Source organism: Garra rufa, chromosome 12 (genome assembly GCF_049309525.1).
Source record: "Garra rufa chromosome 12, GarRuf1.0, whole genome shotgun sequence".
Lineage (NCBI taxonomy): Eukaryota > Metazoa > Chordata > Actinopteri > Cypriniformes > Cyprinidae > Garra > Garra rufa.
Window position 1 is genome coordinate 13,132,745 of NC_133372.1, and position 20,116 is coordinate 13,152,860.

Here is a 20,116-nt window from a genome sequence, read left to right on the forward strand (position 1 = left end):
TTTGTGTATTGCTCAAAATAACTGCATTACTGTACTGATTGTCGTGCCCACTTTCCGGGTTTTCTGTCTGTCCGGTCCTCTCACCCCCTCCCTTCGGGAGCGCACTAGTGCTCCTTCTCGCAAACACTCATCTTTATCGCACTCTTACCCAAGTCTCGTGTTTCTGGAGTTTGGCACACACGCAACATCACACTGATCGCTGTGTCAACTAAATATGTCTGTGTAAACGAGGAAAGAGGACAGAGAAGCCGAGGGAAGATGAAATCGGCGCGTCTGTGGATGCTTGTCTGTTTGGCGACTGCGCGTTGTCAGCTTGGCACCGGTGATAGATACGGTACGTCAAGAACACGAGCCACAGGTTAACTTCAGCAGATTGAATGATGCATGATTCAGCTGTGGGAAATGATTAGTGTTAAATATCAGCTTTTAATACGGACGCACCCTCCCACTTACATTAAATGCATATGCAATAGACTTTTTGGGGGGGTTAAACACTTACAATGTGACATTTATCATCTAAATATGCATTACGATTAAGTAAAAACTGGTTATGTTATGGGTTGTGCATGAACATGCATGCAAAAAACTATTTGTAAATTTGTTAATGCATTTGTATTTAATAGAATTTTGTCAAAGAAAATCGTGTGTGCTTGCTGTAAATGTTGACGTCAATGAGAAAAAAGCTTGACTCGGGTGGGATGAATCGCAGCGATTGAAAACAATGTTTCGTTGTGGGAAATGTGCTTCATGTTTTCATCTTCTCTTCTTAATTTCTTTAAGATGATGACAAAATTGTTCAGTTAATATTTATTAATTATTGTTAGTATTCAATGAGTCTTATTCTGGCTAAATTTCATATATTTCAACAGACTAAATAAAACGAACTTTGTGTTGTTTGGTAATGAGTGAAATCGGGGTTCATTTAGAATACTAGAACGTATTTTTGAATTAAAAGCTTTTAAGATTTAAAAAATGTGTGAAGTAAAAATGGATAGCAGTGTATGGCGATCTGGCAACATCAGATAGCAGAATGATTCATAGTCCCCGCAATAACGCAGCCTACACTGCCAGTCTAGTAGAAATTTATAACTCCACCGACGCTAGCTACCATGGCTGTGTTGCAAAGAGTTAGCACTATTTTTATTCTAGTACTATATGATTATTTAGTCCCATGATTTACTTTTACCATCAGTTCAGAAATCCTCTGCCTTCATAGACATTTTACGACTTTCATACACGGCCATAGTCCATTACGGGAGGTCTTGTTCTGTTTGTTGTGGTGGTGTGAAAATTCAGCACCATGGACAGCGGAAGTAGTCAATCTGTAATAGCGCACGGTGGGTCGATTTGGCAACAATTGCTTCAAATTAATTTGAAGTTGATGGGGCGTATGTGTGCGAGGGGGGTCGGAGTGCATGTCTCCCAAAGAGACTGTATGTTCGCTTGTGCATCGCATCTGTATTAGCTCCTCTTCTGCAGGCTGACTCACCACTGACGAGCCATCCCACGTCATTCTCATAACAGCCGTCACTGTGAGGGCACACGTCACTCAGAAGCACACCGAACTCTGTGGGAATGTCTCATAAGGCTAAGAGAGATTGTTGTGTAGGAAGGCGAACAGTATAAACATCATTTGCATGAGTCTAAGGTGGCAAGAGATACCAGATGTGTAATTATTGAGAAAGAAATTAAGAAAGGAATCTTGAGGGATGTGTTCAAGTGAGATTAAGCTCTTCTCTTCTCTTCTCTTCTCTTCTCTTCTCTTCTCTTCTCTTCTCTTCTCTTCTCTTCTCTTCTCTTCTCTTATGCCTCATGTACAATCTCAGGAAGGCTTTACATTTATTTTGATAGAGGAGGCGTACAGCAGATTGGAGTAGGAACTCCCACTCATGTAACCAACGTTCATCCCATGATTTAATTATGTATGACGAGTGTGTCTGCCCAACTCCCACGTGTGTGTGTGTGTGTGTGTGTGTGTGTGTGTGTGTGTGTGTGTGTGTTAGAGAGAGAGCACAAGGATATTAAAGAAAATGGAAAGTTGGAGGAGTGCAATATTCTGGTATGCTTTCAAACAATTGGCTTGCCCTATATAGCTTGCCTTTTCTGGTTGTTTGTGACCCTGGACCACAGAACCAGTCATAAGGGTCAATTTTTTTGGAGATTCATACATCTGAAAGGTAGACAAATAAGCTTTTTATTGATGTATGGTTTGTTAGAATAGGACTATATTTGGTCGAGATACAACTATTTGAAAATCTGCAATCTGAGGGTGCAAAACAATCCAAATATTGAGAAAATTTCCTTTAAAGTTCAAACTTCAAATAAAGTTCTTAGCAATGCATATTAAGTTTTGGTATATTTATGGTAGGAAATTTACAAAATGTCTTCATGGAACATGATTTTTACTTAATATCCTAATGATTTTTGGCATAAAAGAAAAATCAATCATTTTGACCCATACAATGTATTGTTGCCTATTGCTACAACTATACCCAATACTACTTACAACTGGTTTTGTGGTCCAGGGTCACATATGTGAATCTTATTAGAGAACATTTATATGGAGATACAGATGGCAGTTGGAGCCAGTCTAGCTTGTTTTGTCTCATAGCATTCTGGCGAATCTTTACTAATGCCCATTATGGTGGTTGGTCATTATTCCAAATCATTACTTGTTTGTTGCTATGGTTTTAAATGGATTGACAGTGTCTGTTAAGTAATTGCACACACTTACTTATTGTGCTGAAATAGTCAGAGGTGGTCTGAATTTAGCTTTTTCTGGAACTGTAAGTTATATCGATAGGATGTTTGTGTTGATGTGAGCTAGAATAAATCTTGCTCACATATGAGAAGAGAGGGACTGTGTTGATCTATTTCGTCAAATGTCAGAAAAGCAATTACCTTTTCGTACTGTTCTCATTTTCTCTTTCTCTCTGTCTAGGTTGTCTGTTTGATGAAGGCCTGTGCGCAAGTGGTCAGGTTTGCTGGGATGGTGAGTGCTGCCATATTTTACAGTTCCATTTTTTGACCCTTGTACAATGTCGCTCATTACTGGAAAAAAAAGCACATAATGATAAGACTTGCCGTATTGCCTCAGAGTCGCTGGAACAGTTGTGTAATTATAGCAAAACATAATAGCATACTTCAAGCTTTTATGTTTTATTAGGCTTTCATGCATCGGTCATGCCCATCTTTTGTTATTTTGTGTGTATATAATTACCTTAATTGTCTTGCTTCATTATCATGCTAATAAATCTACTGACTTATTTACAAAAAACAAGTATGGTAATGAGTACTATATGTAGGTTTGAGCTCTGACTGTTTTGTAGCTAATATGTGCAGTAGAGTGTGTAAAAAAAAAATCATTGACTACACAGTAAACACTCACTTTCACCAGCACCTGGTCTTGCCCAATCAGTCTTCTTCAACCGTTTACATGGCAACTGTGACATCACACAAGTTCACCCTCTCCGTAGTCTCTGTTTATGTCAAATAGAGGCAGAAAGAGCAGGGGTGAGAAAGTGAAATAAAAAGGAAGTGGTTCTCGGAGAAACGTTTATAATAACATGCTGTGTATATTTGTCTGTTTGTGACTATTACAAATACATTAATAAATAAAAAGCTGCACAATATAGTTTGAACTAAGTAGGCCATGTTCACTTTTTATATTTCTACAAGAGACGCAGTATAAGGTTTGTATATGTGTGTTACAGATGAGTTATTTGGTCAGTGTCTTACACAGAAGCAGGAAAGGTTTCGCTACAGGGTGACTGCAGTCCTACTGGACAGACTGCAGTCATTACTGCAAACGCTTATGAAGCAAGGTAAGTTTCACACAGAAATTTTAAAGTGCAGACTGAATTTCTTAGCACTTTCCTGCTTGTAAAAATGATGGTTGCTATAGAAACAACACAATGTAAACACAATGGACAAAGTGACAATTCATCCACCGGCATGTGACAGAAAATCTATGTTACTAAAGTAACCAAGGTCAAATAAATAAGTAAATACACCAGATACATCAGGCATAACATTATGACTACCAACAGGTAAAGTGAATAACACTAATTATCTCTTTTCATTTCATCAAGCCCCTGTTAGTGGGTTGGATATGTCAGGCAACAAGTGAATATTTTGTTCTCAAAGTTGATGTGTTAGAAGCAGGAAAAATGGGCAAGTGTGAGGATGGCTAGACGCCTGGGTTAGAACATCGCCAAAACTGCAGCTGGGGTGTTTCCAGTCTGCAGTGGGCTCACTATCTTTTAAAAGTGGTCCAAGGAAGGAAGCGTGGTAAAATAGTGACAGGGTCATGGGCAGCCAAGGCTCATTGATGCATGTGGGGAGCGAATGCATGTGGCCCACGTGGTCCGATCCAACAAATGAGCTACTGTAGATCAAAATGCTCAAGAAGTTAATGCTGTTTTTGATAGAAAGATGTCAGAATACACAGTGCATCGCAGTTTGTTGCGTATGGGGCTGCATAGCCGTAGACCAGTCAGGGTGCTCATGCTTACCCCTGTCCACCGCCGAAAGCACCAACAGTGGGCATGTGAGCATTAGAACTGGACCACGGAGCAATGGAAGAAGGTGGCTTACCTGGGGAACGCATGGCACCAGGATAAACTATGGGAAGAAGGCAAGCCAGCGGAGGCAGTGTGATATTTTGCGTAATGTTCTACTGGAAAACCTTGGTCCTGTCATCCATGTGGATGTTACTTTGATCATGTTACTTTGTACCACCTACCTAGGAATTGTTGCAGATAGGGTTGTCACGATACCATAAAAACAACTTACGATACTATACCAGCTGAAGTATCACGATACCAAGTAGTATCACGATACCATGCAGTATTCTGTTAATTTAAAATTCAATTCTACAAAATGAATAAAAAATTCATAAATAAAAAGATGTACATGAAAACAGGCAAGATTTTTCTCTGAATACTTCATTAATGTGAATGAATGACTGGCTGTTGTTATCCATAAAATCATGTAAACAAAACTCATCTGAGCACTGCACAGAAGCTTCATGGAGTCACATTTAGATGTGGTATTTATACATTTAGACTGTACTTATAATTGAATAAATAATGTTATAAGATTAATATTTTAAATACAAAATTCTGAATATAGAAATATGTTGGAAAAGAATAGAAATGACGGGAAACTTAAAACCGCCCGCAGGTGGCAGCAATGTTCATGATTGAATCACTGAGTCCTTCAAATGATTCTTTCAAAACGGCTGAATCATTCAGGAGTGAATCAAATGACTCGTTTTTATGAATGGCTTAGTGAATCAGTGATTCGCCCAAACCAACGCCAATTCAGATTCGAACACAGAAACGAAACAAAAACATCTTGCTCGTGTCCTATTGCTGAACTGTCACGAGCATTTTTGAATGAATGATGCATTTGTATATTTTTGCTGTCATATCTTAAAATTTCCAAGTAAGCAGGTTGTATATTAAAACGTATTCATTTATAATGTTAAATACATATATAATACAATATATAATGATTGATAAGAACCAAGTGCAAAACCACTATGTTAATGAATGGAATTGCATTCTTGATCGCAAAGATGCTTCCAGAAACGAATTATTACACTTGTTCTAAAAGTGGGCAAATTAATAAAAATACAAAAATTCTTTCTACTAAAATATTTTGATGTTTAATAAGTGATTTTTGAGCTGCTATTTTTTAAATAACATTAGAAGGTCTGAATAACACCCTCTCTTCTGAAACTGCAGCGTGAACAACGACGTGCACGCGCAGCTGCTCATTTCAAACTGAACTGAAGCGTCGGGAAACACTGAATAGCACATAACGCGTATACACAGCCTATACTACACAACGCACTGCAGAAAGACATTTTGGAAATCAACTTGTAATGTTTCTGCTGGCGTGCATGAACGTTTTAACCAGTGTTCAACATATTTACAACATATCTCACGGTACTATCGTGTGGACGATACTACCGTTTCAAAAATGCAATGGCACCGCAGGTATTTGTAAGCATTAGTATTGCGATACTACCGTAGTACCGGTATACCGTGCAACCCTAGTTGCAGACCATGTATACCCTTTTCATGGAAATGGCTGTGGCCTCTTTCAGCAGGATAATGCATCCTGCCACAAAGCAAAAAATAGTTCAGAAATGGTTTGAGGAGCACAACGAGTTTGAGGTGTTGACTTGGCCTCCAAATTCCCCAGATCTCAGTCTAATCAAGCATCTTTGGGATGTGCTGAACAAACAAGTTCGATGCATGGAGGCCCCACCTTACAACTTACAGGACTTAAAGGATCTGCTGCTGATCTTGACCTTGGTTTCCATAGTAACCAAGGTCAAATGAATAAGTAAATACACAGATCAGGCATAATATTATGACCACTGACAGATGAAATGAATAACACTGATTATCTTCATCTCTTCATCATGGCACCAGTTAGTGGGTGGGTTATATTAGGCAATGGGCAAGCGTAAGGATTTGAGCGAGTTTGACAAGGGCCAAATTTTGATAGCTAGACAACAGGGTTAGAACATCTCCAAAGCTGCAGCTCTTGTGGGGTGTTCACAGTCTGCAGTGGCCAGTATCTATCAAAATTGCTCCAAGGAAGGAACAGTGGTGAACCGATGACAGGGTCATGGGCAGCTAAGGCTCATCTATGCACATGTGGAGCGAAGGCTGGCCCATGTGTTCCGACAGACAAGCTACTGTAGCTCAAATTGTTCAGAAAGTTAATACTGGTTCTGATGAAGAGGTGTCAGAATACACAGTGCATTGCAGTTTGTTGCCTATAGGGCTACATAGCCACAGACCAGCCAGGGTGCCCTGGCTGACCCCTGTCCATTACTGAAAGTGCCAAAAGTGAGCACATGAGCATCAGAACTGGACCACAGAGCAATGGAAGAAGGTGGCCTGGTCTGATGAATTAACTCACCTAGGGAATACATGGCACCAGGGTGCCATATGGAAAGAAGGCAAGCCAGCGGAGACAGTGTGATGCTTTGGGCAATGTTCTGCTTAGGAAGCTTGGGTCCTGCCATCCATGTTGATGTTCTTTGACACGTACCACCTTAACATTGTTGCAGACCATGTTCAGTATCATTCAGTATTTCCTGGTTGCTGTGGTGCTCTTTCAGCAGGATAATCCGCCATGCCACAAAGCAAAACTGGTTCAGGAAAGGTTTGAGGAGCACAACAAGAAGTTTGAGGTGTTGACTTGACCTTCAAATTCCCCAGATCTCAATCCTATCAAGCATCTGTGAGATGTGCTGAACAAACAAGTCTGATCCATGGAGGCCCCACCTCGCAACGTTCAGAAATTAAAGGATCATCATACCTTCGGGGGTCTAGTAGAGTCCATGCCTCGACAGGTCAGGGCTGTTTTGGTAGCAAAAGGGGGACCAACACAATATTTGAAAGTTGATCATAATGTTATGTCTAATTGGTGTATATGCATAACTGTACCTGGGTCATTGTAATGATATTACTTACTAGTTACCACAAATTACATTGTTAGTATCCAAAACAAATACAAAGAGTAAATTTCTAAGAACTTGACCTTTGTGTTTTAAACTAGATATTTCCTTTTATGTATTAAACTTTTTGGTTGCTCTGAGCTGATGTAAATTATTTTGCAGGGTTAACTTGGCAGGATGATGTTACCCAATCAGTGATTAAGAAAGAGCTTAGCAAAGTTCCGAAGATCCCATTGTCTTCTGGGATAAAGAATGGCCCATCCACAGAGTAATGCTTACAATTTTGTCATGTAATCATGTTTCTCTCACTCTACTTTTTATTTCACTGCATTGATTTATTTCCAAATCTCTCCACTATCAAAGGTCTCAGAGTGACTCTGCAAAGCAGCTAAAACCCAAACTGGCGCAGCCCTATATGGACTACATGATTGTCGATCCACCTCAGTCATCTCTCCATATGCAGAGTCTGGATCCTTATAGTTACCAGCGAGTGAGAGCCCAAACACAAAGCGCTTTTGTTACACTGCACTGATTGTAGTTTGGAGCCTTGGATATGGTCTACAACTATTTCTCTTTAATTCCAGCATCATGTTTTTTGCTTTACAGTATGGTTACCAAGATGAAGAAGAGCGTTCTTTGAATTTGGTGGAGGGAGGCAGGTACCCATCGGCCTCTTCTCGCGCCAGGGGAAATACGCCACTTCCTTCATCTTTAGATAAAGATGATCAGCTTCTGCAGGATCTGATGACCCTCCTCCTTTCTTCGCCTGCACAGCCCACATCACGCCATCGTGTGGCAACACCTCACTCCACCTCATCTTTTTTCCAGGATCTGGACTTTCCGCTTGACTACAAGGACTATAACAAGGACTTCTTTTCCCAGGATGACAAGATCAACAGCCAACAGGAGCAAAAGAAAGGTCCTCAGAAGTATGGAGGGTTTTCTGGGCACAGTGGTGAGATATTGGGTTAATGTTTATACTTTCAAAAATGTGTTCCTACAAAGTATTTTGCAATGACTAATGATCTCTGACTTCAGGACCCACTCAGCAGAGCCTAAATGAGCTGCTCTTGCAACATGGATTTGATCTAAACCACCTGAACCCTGAAGAGATGGAGCGTCTGTTCACTGTCCTTCAGCTCCTGCAAAACGAACCAACAAACAATCAGAGAAAACGTGAGCACCCTGAGATTTAACTTTTTACATAACATCAGTATACCTTAAAAAGCTTCAAAATATACATACCATATAGTTGAAGGTCCAAAAAATATATAATGTCATAACTGCTCGTTTTCCTTCATTCAGCTGAAACAAAGGATTCCTCTGTTTCTCCAAAAGTGGTGAGCATCAAATTCGGATTTTCTGAATTTTAAAGCACTAGACATCCAAACTGTAAATTGGTCCAAACATGTAGAGTATTCCAGCTTTTAATATTATTAAAACGTTAGGTTGATCTCAGTAGTAATGCTATATATTACCAACAGGGGGCAGCAAGTGTTAACTAAAAATATTATGAACATAAATATATGATATGTGGGAAACATGAGCCATGATTATGTTATTTGTTTTGTAGGTCTTTTATCTTTTAGGCCTCTTACCCAGCATTAGTTTATCTCTGAACACAGTATTTTAGGAGCTTAAAGTACTGCTGCAACATGATATTCTTTCTTCACCCTGTTGGCCCGGTTACATCAATAATCATGGTTGGTTTGAAAATAAACAGACACACTGGTTTATGGCCCTCTCAAAACCATTTTTAACAGAATGAGAGAAAAGACTAGGAAGATGAAGAGTGTACACTGTAAAAAAATACAATAAAAATGCATTTTACAAGAAAATACTATTTTACTATTTCAGTTTATTAACTGTAAAATGTCATGTTCAATTCATTGTGTTGTCATTTCTTTGTAACTGTGAACCTTACCTGCAATTTCTGAATAAAAATAGTTTCTGCATCTGCACAGGTCCCCCCCCCCCCACCCCACTCCAGTGTACATCGTACATAGAACTAATTATTATCTGTAAGCAGTTAACCTTGGCATGTTTTGTGTGCTATATCAGATGAAGTTTACAGAGGGGGAGATGACCCATGTGGTGGAGAAGACTTCTGCCCCAGCGACAAATTCCTCCTTCCCTTCTCCACTCAACCCCAGGCCCGAAACCTCCCCTAAGGGGTCTCTAGGGGCCTTCAAGGATAACTCCATTCCAGTGGGTGCTAGTGTACTAGGGCCTTCATCTCTCAAACAAGAGGAAGGACGACTTGGAAAGGGAGCCCTGAGTGTGAAACCAGGAAAGAATGAAACCAAGTTAAAGGAGGAATTTGGATACATTGTCACCAATCAGAGGTACAACTAACAGTTTAGACTGTTGGTCTGAGTGTTAGTCTATGTGGGTGTTCCTTTTGTCTGAAAGTAAAGTAGTCATGTGGTATTTGTTTTCAAAACACTACATTAACGAAGGACCTGGGGGCACACGTCAAACTGGCTATTCAGTGGAGAGTCTGTTTGTGTTGTTTTCGTGAGTTCTGTGTTAGTTTGTGCTTGTGAAATTGTATGTGTGTGTGGGCGTATGAATGTGTATGTGTCTCTACAGCCTTCTCACTCTGTACGATGGGGTTCGTTTACTGAAGACCCTTGCTGAGAGGATCCATCTCACCACTGGCTCTTTCAACAATATCAGGTAGGCCTAGGTCTAGAGCAGGGAGGTGGCAACACCTGAGGAGAGTCTCAGATTTTCAGATTTTGCTTTGGTGGTGGGCCTTGATTAGATCTTATTAGTATACTAACCCCTAACCTTTATTTAATTTGCAAAGCTTTTTAAGCTGTTTAACCTAACTTAGCTTAACCAATGCTTTACTCATTTGATTATTCATTTTATCAATGGAAACAGTCTTGATTGCCATTTGTTAATGTGGTTTGGAAGCATATGCTAATCCCACTAACCCTTTTTATTAAATCAAACTGTGGTGAGCTGGAACCTTGATCCATTGTCCTCGGAGGACAGAGGGGGATGGCTAAGAGGGAAAGAATGAGAGAGAGAAAAGGGAATGGAATGAACTGACCTCAAAAGTAGATTTGCTTCACTACTTGTCCTTCCCTTATTGCTTGGATTCCAAAATCTAACACACATAAATCAGGGTTTGAAATTAACACCTGCCAACCTGCCAAATGGATACGAGAGTCTAACGGAGGATAACATGTATAAAAAATCAATAGCCAATTTGGCAGGTAATAATTCATAAACATGTCCTAACACTTTGCATGCCATTACTATCAGAGCCCTTCCTAAGAGATCTCCAAGATTAGCAAAACAAAGCTTAAGGAGGGTTTTGCAATGGACGAGCAACCCTGTACCATTTAAAATTTGAATACTTTGAAATTTAAATCAAATTTTGTTTCTATTTTATTTTTTGGTATCTGCAAACAATGATTGACTGTTGTAAAATCGAAAGACATTCAATGTTTCAAAATCAGATTTAATAATAAATATATTTAAATCTAAGCTTTATTTTTGATAATCTGTTTAATTTTTAATAATAGAATTTGTGAATGGGCAAAATTTTTGAAGCCAAAATGGCTGGTGAGTGAAAAAGCTAATTTCAAACCCTGCACATAATCATACAGGAAACATGCATGTAATTTAAAATTGTGCTCTACAGTGTGGTTGGTCCAGCTGTCACTTTCCAGGTGCTTCCAAACAGCCAGAAATTAACAACAAGTGATGTGTCCGAAAAGGCTGGTAAGTAATGAAGACAATGTTTCATGTCTATTAAGAGTAATGTCTGTCATACAAGTGTTTTAGAGCCACAATAATGGCTTAAAAGTCATACAAAGAAATCTAAAAATGAAAGACCTGATTATTTTTTTTTCTGATTTTTTTTTTTTTTAACTTGACATAAACAGGATTGGGGCATGACAGAAAGCTTTTAAAAAGAAAACAGCTTTTATTTTATTTTACCATTGTGTTGCCACTAGTCAGAAGTAAGTGTTATTAGGAGGAGGAGCTTTCTTATTCTAAAGAGCATTAGATTTGACAAAATGAGTGAGTGCAGCATGAGTGATCAGCATTTTTGGTCTTTCTGGCAGAGAAAGCCTGTGTTTGAAAAATGAAAAAATAATTTTGACACCATTTAGATGTACACATATATCTATCCTTAGGGATCGTTCACCCAAAAATGAAAATTCTGTCGTTAATTTTCTCACCCTCATGTCGTTCTGAACCTTATACCTTCGATCATCTTCAGAACACAAATATTTTTTAGATATTATTAAGATATTTTTGATGAAATCTGAGAGCTGTCTGACCCTGCATAGACAGCAACGCAACTACTATGTTCAAGGCCCAGAAAGGTAGTAAGGATCGTTGAAATAGTCCACGTGACATCTGTGGTGCAACCTTAATTTTATGAAGCTACAAGAATACTTTTTGTGCGCAAAAAAACAAAAACAAAAATAACAACTTTAATCAACAATTTCTTCTCATCCATGCCAGTCTTTGACACACGTTCATGAGAGTACCACAATGCATATGTGTGTATTCCTCTGCTTGTAAACTAGGCACAGCGCATCCCAGTTCTACATCAGAACACCAGGTTGTCTTTGTGGACAGAAAAGTCTTGTAGCTTCGTAATATTACGGTTGACTCACTGATGTCACATTAACTATTTTAATAATGTCCTTACTACATTTCTGGGCTATGAATGTGTCAGTTGCGTTGCTGTCTGTGTAGGGTCAGAAATCTTTCAGATTTAATAAAAAAAAATCTTAATTTGTGTTCTAAAGATGAACGAAGGTCTTACGGATTTGGAACATCATGAAGGGTGAGTAATTAATAACATAATTTTCACGGCTGAACTATCTCTTTAAGACCTAGACTAAAACTCAAAAACTGTCAAGAATACATACATATGTGACCCGAATCTGCTAAATTCTATATTAATGTACTAAGCCTATATAGGACTAGTATAAATAATTAATGTAATATTAATTGAACATTAGTATATTTTATCATATTGCAGTTACCGCAGCTTTATAATAGCAGCAAGCTACTTGCACTACAGTAATATTTACCACAATTTACTCAAGGTATTACTTTATTCAGCAGCAGGCACACAGTGCGCTCAAATTTATCTTATTTGTATTAGTTATTCTGTTGAGAAAACAGAATAAGCTGTCTGTGACTGTCTTCACGTTTATTTTTTTTCACGTGCAGTGGCTCATAAGAACCTTCTAGAATCAGAGACTGGTCTAAAGGTGCTTCAGGCAGGTGTCGGGGAGGTAAGGATGTGCAGGTGCATTAACATAATGTCTTAACTTTTGTGCCCTTTAATTGTTTAGTCCTTTCCCATCAAGTTCTGTCTTTTGGCTCTCTTCTATGCTTGAGGAGGGAATATCTCACAAGACCCCTGACACCCACCCCCGTCTCATTTGCTTTGTTGCTATGACAACGACATCATACATGTCAAACTGCCAGGCGCGTTCACGACTCTATGCGCGGTTTGCGCGCGGCCGATTGGCATCCCAAATGCTTCTCCCCTCACAAGGCAACATTCCCGCAAAACATCACGATGTCCGTTCCAGGAGCTGAGCTTCGTCACCGTTTTCGTTTCCCGCGAACTTTAACTCACCAGCCGTTACAGTTCCTAACAAAACGGAACGAAATTCAAATGTCAAACCGGCGGAAAAGAGCTCTACGGTTATTGCACGTACACATTTCTGCTCATCTTCGGCGGACCACCGGGGGCGAGCGCTTTCCATTCTCCATTAGTTTATTGATTTTGTGGTGAGTTAAACTTTTTCTTTAACTTAATTAAATGTTACGTTATATTAATGTCATGTTTAATTACATTACACATGTTTATTAATCAGGCGCAAGTAAAACAGCAAGGAAATCTGCTTTTTATTCCGTGAATGATCCGTCTACCTGTCATTTCAGTATATTGTATTTCTTTGACAGCGTCTTTTGGTTAGAAATCTCTTACAGACCACATATGAAAATGTGAGCGTTTTTACCACACTGTCTAAATCCTTCGTTTCCCTAGCATTTTTTTTACTCACCCCTGGAAGTCAGTGGTTTCAGGCTCATGAATCAGAATTGTAATAAATGAGTTTACTGGCCACAGAGACGGGCCAGTCTGTTTTTATTTGAATCTAGGAACCTGTTGTCGTCGTTAAACTGTTTTCCTTGAACTGCTCGGTGATTTGATGAAATAAAGAACGCGCAATAAAAATGACCAATCAGAAAGATTTGCACTCAGAATCTCCGCACAGACAGTGATGTCAGGTAAAGATTGTTGCTGTGGCGACAAGGTCAGTGCGGTGTGCATAGGAGTGATGATGTAATGCCCTGGCTCCTGTTTGGTGGTCTGCATCATTCCAGCAGAGGATAGGGAATATTATGGGATTCATATGTGTAGAAATGTGTTTCAATAAAGGATTTATCTATAGTCTTTTCTCTCACCAGATTCTTGCTTTCTATTGTCATTTTAATGACCATGGTGCTTACATCAAACGTTGTGATGTTGCCATAGCAACCAGTGACCCCACTGAGATCATACTTCCAGACAGCAGGGTGGGATGGGTAGTCCTGTTTTAAATGTTCGCTTTTAATCTTTCCCTCATGGACCCTCTCTCCCTTTTCACTTTTCCATTTTAAAATGTTACAGATGGCATTCTCTAGGATAGCATTAGGGTTAAATCTCTTGTTTATAGCGATTTGTTTAATTTTAGTCCGATGGCAACAGCGTTAATTGGTGCAATGGGATGTATTAATGATTTGTGATTCATATGTTTGTTTTCATCTCTCCGTTTTTGCAGAAGAGCGATGGCCATGCGTTGCCAGTGGCAACACGAGTACGTGACAACACCCAGTGGGTGTTCCTCATGTTTGTGGGCGTGGCTTGTGTGGGTGGACTCCTGGTGGGGGCGCTGACCATCGCCTGCCTGCGCACCCATGCCCGCCAGTTGGCCTCAGGGAAACTGGGACTTGGACCTGAAGCAGGAAATGTGACGCATTATGAATACCAGGTTTGGAACTGTTTGGCATGCACGCTGCATCACATCTCTGCAATACAGACGTTCTCTGCATCCAAGCTATTTTAATCCCAGCTGATTTTAGCAGCTTTGCTTGTGATGGCATGTTACTGTTAGACACTAATGTGATCAGGTTTATTTGATTTGAGCTTAAGCAAACCAGAGCACATTGATTAACTGCAATATTCGATTACTGTGAATTGCATGTGCTACAATTTGTCAGGAGGCTTTCTCTGACATTCTCTGTTTTCCTAATTTCTCAGGATCTTTGTCGGCAGCACATGGCTGCTAAGTCCTCTCTTGGAAGGCAGGACTGTGGGGTCGGAGCTGCAGGTGGTGCCGGTTCAGGAGGAGGAGGTGGTGGTGGAGGAACGGATACGTCACGAGTCAGCAGTGTGTCGTCACAGTTCAGTGATGCTCCTCAGCCAAGCCCTAGTTCGCACAGCAGCACACCCTCCTGGTGTGAGGAGCCAGCGCAGTCTAACATGGATATCTCTACTGGGCACATGATACTGGTAGACACACATACCCCTATTTATAGGTGCAAAAAATGAAAAATGAGCTTCCAGTGCATAACATTAATGGCCTATTCAAGAATGATAACTATTTAGATAACTGTTGTTGTGGACTTCCCTATTCTCATGCAATTAGACTGATTATAAAAAAATACAGGATACTTTGCTTTTAGGTGACAATTACTCATGTTACACTCTTAAAAATTAAGGCTCTAAAGGGGTGTTTTTGCAGTGATGCCATAGCAGAACCATTTTGGTTCCCCTAAGAACCTTTCAGTGAACAGTTCTAAAATGAACCATTTTTAAAAATCTAAAGAAAAGTTTTCCACTATAAATAAACTTTTCTGCATGGATGTTCAGGGTTCTGCATGGAAGCATCAATGCCAGTAAAGAACCTTCATTTTTAAGAGTGTACATGAGCATACTATAATAATAACAGCAAATTATGCATAATTACAAAAATCTAACCTTTAACCAAACCCTATCCTTAATGCTATAGTAAGTATGTGAAGTTAAAAGGGGTAATGAACTGCCTTTTTTATTATTTAATACTTTTCTCTGAGGTATCCTTATAATGTTATCAAGATTTTACCTCAAAAAATTTCAAAATTTGGAAGTAATAGGCTATTTTCTGTTTTTAACCCCCCTCATCTGAGTGCTCTGTTTGAATAGGCATGAACTTGGAAGTAAATGCCCATTGCTATGATTGGCTAACAGTTATGTCAAAAAAACATAAATACCCAGACAAAGCAATAGTGACCACATAATAAAAACAGGTACTCATTATAGCCGGCACAGCATAGCATTTTAGTTTCAATCTTTCTGAAAATCCTGCGTTGAGTTGTTACTTGCTTGTTAACGAATCCACAGTAAAAAATAAATAACGTTACAAATAATGTTGGGATCAAGGAAAGCAATGCAAATACTATTTTTCCACAACTTGGCACTGTACAGTGTCTTGTTGTATTCAGAGCCACCTTTATTGTTTGGTTTCTGCGTAGACCTGCGTTTGCCTCTTAATTTCCACTATGTGTGCGAATCGGTGGGCGGAGCTAAACAGGCAGCGATGTAGAAGCAGGCGTTAATTTTCTTCTGCGGAGGCGGTGTTTAGCCACACCATTATGTCATAAAGTGGCATTATGTCATAAAGTCTTTTAACAGACTGGCTTCAATATAAGCTTTTAGTTTTTAGACTAATGGGAAAGTTTTGAGTTCTGAAACTTACAGGATGTTTTTATAGTAAAGTGACCTCTTATATGTCAAAATATAAAAGGAATCTTGTCAATTTTTGGTTTCTCAGTTCATGACCCCTTTAATTGTTTTGCCCATTACTTGTTTTATTACAATAATGTAACAATGTGTACACTGTACAAATAAAGTGTAACGAGACGTCATTGTAATTATAGTATTAGTCTTTAGTGTGAAAACCCCCTAATTTTTTCCTTTTTTAAGCTTTGAATATGAATTGCCCCCCAGCCATTCATACACATACATATTTACTCCATGGTTTTACAAAGAACGTTTTGTTACTGTTTTAATTTTGTCTGTATATTAGCATTCCCTAAATTTTCATGTGTTTTTTTTAAGTATCACATGAGTGAGCAGCTGTGAAATCAGGGGTCTCTATTCCGGTGTTTTTCTCTCTCTCTCATGTTTTGTAGGCATATATGGAGGATCATCTGAAGAATAAAGACCGTTTGCTCAAAGAGTGGGAGGCACTGTGCTCCTACCAGGCAGAACCCAGCACCATCTCAGCTGCCCAGAGTGAAAGTAACGTTAAGAAGAACCGCTGCTCTGATGCCGTGCCCTGTGAGTAAGACCTCAATGCTACTATACCCCCTTCCTGTCTTCAAACTCCTTTATTTTATCTTTAAGTGTGCCTGAATGGTTAGTGTGCACTATTTTTTGAAAAGGCACTCTATTTATATTACAAATGGCATAGAAAAGTACACACATAGGCAAAATTAGGACACATCCTATGTCTCTTGTTACACAAACTGATCGACTTTTCCTCTGGATGGATTAGGTGTGTAACTGTCAGTTGTTTTTGCAGATGACCATTCTAGAGTGAAGCTAAAGGCTGAGATTAACCCCTCCAGGACAGATTACATCAACGCCAGCACCATTGTGAGTATGTGCACTTGATGGTCCTCTGTGCCCTGGACCTCATCATGTGACTCATTTCTTTAGAATCGGAAACATGACAATTTGAAGGGCCTTTATTATGGTCTCTTTCCTCCTGAAATCGAAGCTAGAAATCTAAAGCTAGAAAGCTCTCCTATCCTTGCATCCCTTTCTGTTACCAAGGCGATAATCCATTTATTCCTCATAGACGTGCAAGGCTGCCACTGGTTTCGGAATCCCCCTCTCAGTGTTGCCATGGTTACATTGTATTGATCTCATTCAGGATGTATAGGTCTGGAATCCCCTGCTGCTCTGTTGTAGTCCAGAGCCAGGGATCATCAATTAAGCCTTCATGCGCTTCAGATCACATTAATGGCCTGTTGTCATGGTGATGGGCAGATCCAGGGTTAAGAAGGGCTAAAGCACTGACCCCTGACCTTTTGTGCCTTGTTGACCCTTTAGATCGAGCATGACCCACGGATGCCTGCGTATATTGCCACCCAAGGACCTCTCTCACACACCATCTCTGATTTCTGGCAGGTCAGTCACATGTGTGTGGAGAGCTATATAATCACTTGATATATAACGAAATACATGTTGCTTGAAAAGTACACTATTATTTGAAAGTTTGGGGCAAGTAAAACTCTATTTTTTCTAATGATATTTTATACTTTTAAGTAAATTATAGGCTATTAAGACTTATAAAGCTTAATATAATGTAAATTATGTCTCTTACTGAAATATATTTAGTAGAAAACCCATGAAAGATATACATTATTTAAAAAATCCACATTGTTTTATACATATCTTTGACTATGTGTGCGGCATTATTTCGATGACGTGAAATGGTTGCAGCTACCTGTTGCTATTTTTACCGTAACACAACTCGGAAAATAAATTACTGATATGATGCCACGTAGTGCAGCTTTTGGTTGCAATTTTCAGTCGAATGGCAACAAGAGAACACAATGTAAGTCTTCACTGCTTTCCCAGCAATAAAAAGAGGAGAAATTAATGGGAAGATGCCTGTAAACAAATAAAACTTCCCAAAGACCTGCGTTTTTGTTCTCTCCACTTTAGCCCTGATGTCTTTGAGGTTTTTAGTAGTTCACAAATACTGAAAGAGCTTAAAAATGGCAGAGACAAGAAATGCTAGAGCCACCCTGGCAGAATGTAAACATGCCCATGCTTTTTATGATGCTGCCGCCACTGAAGAAGTTTCTCAGCAATGATTTTACTTGATATCTGGTGCGTTTAGACTTCATGTGGCGAAAAATGAATGGTACGGCATTTGGTTTAAGCCTACGCTTACGTCCAGCACCACGTGTAAGCTCTTTCAATAGCTCTGGTCATCGTAGAAGTATTTTATATTCTGAGTTGTGTTCCGATAAAAACAGCAACAGGTAGTGGCAGTAGCTCACTGAGTAGCTCAAGTCGTCAAAATAACCCCCCCCCCCCCCCCCCCCATAGTCCAAAACAGGGCTCGACATTAATGCTTGTCCGCTTGACCGGGACAAGTGGATTTTGTGAAAAGGCAAGTGAAAGAAAATTTTACTTGCCCAACCGAACAAGTAACCTGATTAAAACATCAATTACAAACAATAACTAGCGCAGCAACGAAACTTTAGTGAGAATGATTCTGATTGTATTACTTACGATGACTGAAAACGGACAGTATCAAGCTTGTGCAGCCTATCTGACTCACGGAAAATCAAAACTATAGGCGCAACACCATTCACAAAGAAACAAAAATGAAAAAACATACTGTGGTAGAAAAGCACCATTACGATTGCAAACGTGACATTGATTTTATACAACAGTAGTTCAATAAACTAGTAGTTCTATATTAACTGACTTACATTTTAGACACATCATTAACCGTTTTTGCTAACGAAAATAGTTCTAAGCAAAGCAACAGCAAAACAGTCGTGAATCTCCGAGAAACACAGCGGTATTTCAGTACTGAATGATTCAGCATTGTTTAATGAATCGGGTGAGTCAGTGAACGAACTGGTTGAATCTGTGACTCATTCATTAAGACAGTGACTTACTGCCACCTATTGGTGGTTCGGTTTTATATTTAAAGGTATTGTATTTTTCCAACATTTTAGATTTATATGTTTAAAAAAAGTAAAACATTAATTAATCTTATAACATTATTTACAGGGTATCCGAGGATCCTTAAAAAGTCTTAAATAACGTTTTCCTAATATAAGGCCTTAAAAAGACTTAAAAAGTCTTAAATTCAGTTTCGATAGGTCTTAAATAGATTTGGTCACATTTCCGCTAAAATGTCTTCAGCCTTTATTACTTAATTTAGGTCCTGATGGAAAATATCAGGTAAAGCATAAAGAAAACGCCGTTCTAACAGCGTCTTTACATCCATTTTGACCGCTCCCAGCACCCATACCGTAAGTGCGTGATTAGACGTGTATACAGAAAAAAAGTGTGGCTGGCGTGACCGTGTTTTCAAGACGCGACTGGAATGACCGCAGTGTCTAATGGACTGAAGATTTTTTACTCCTCCTGCGGTAGTTACTGCGTCTTCAGACAGAATCGCAGGAGCAGAATACAGGTCAAACAAGCTTTTTTTCGAGATACTTTTTAAAATGTTTTTTTTTTCTTGCCGGACCGAACAAACAGCCTAAATAAAACTTAAGTGACAAATAACCAGCGAAGCATCGAAAGGCAAGAAAGATTCCTATTTGAATACATTCAACATAAACAGCAATTGACAATGGATAGTGTATTTCTGGTCTATTTGTGACATACTTTAATACAAATGAAAGTAACAGCACACATAAAGAAACTCTAAAGAAACACACTGAGGGAACAATTGAAAATGTATAGTTTATTTATAACATGATATAGTTCAGTAATATACCAAGGGAGCTTTTTGCTGAATATTCTCACTATTACAAATGTTACATTCATTTTAGTTTAATAAACTAGTTAGTCAAGTA

The 20,116-nt window shown here is 39.1% G+C and overlaps 1 protein-coding gene across 1 annotated transcript in view; it reads left to right on the plus strand.

The window, feature by feature from the left end:
* The first annotated feature begins 103 nt into the window (after window positions 1-103).
* Window positions 104-20,116, plus strand: part of ptprnb (protein tyrosine phosphatase receptor type Nb) — a 20,781-nt gene continuing 768 nt past the window's right edge. The window contains exons 1-17 of the mRNA XM_073851849.1: window positions 104-334; window positions 2,942-2,992; window positions 3,714-3,824; window positions 7,646-7,751; window positions 7,847-7,973; window positions 8,090-8,438; window positions 8,522-8,659; window positions 8,789-8,823; window positions 9,545-9,828; window positions 10,076-10,162; window positions 11,142-11,221; window positions 12,695-12,759; window positions 14,299-14,508; window positions 14,778-15,029; window positions 16,691-16,838; window positions 17,083-17,156; window positions 17,616-17,693. Of these exons, the coding sequence (XP_073707950.1) occupies window positions 259-334; window positions 2,942-2,992; window positions 3,714-3,824; window positions 7,646-7,751; window positions 7,847-7,973; window positions 8,090-8,438; window positions 8,522-8,659; window positions 8,789-8,823; window positions 9,545-9,828; window positions 10,076-10,162; window positions 11,142-11,221; window positions 12,695-12,759; window positions 14,299-14,508; window positions 14,778-15,029; window positions 16,691-16,838; window positions 17,083-17,156; window positions 17,616-17,693 (2,271 nt within the window). The 5' untranslated portion in view covers window positions 104-258. The remainder of the gene's footprint in view (window positions 335-2,941; window positions 2,993-3,713; window positions 3,825-7,645; window positions 7,752-7,846; window positions 7,974-8,089; window positions 8,439-8,521; window positions 8,660-8,788; window positions 8,824-9,544; window positions 9,829-10,075; window positions 10,163-11,141; window positions 11,222-12,694; window positions 12,760-14,298; window positions 14,509-14,777; window positions 15,030-16,690; window positions 16,839-17,082; window positions 17,157-17,615; window positions 17,694-20,116) is intronic.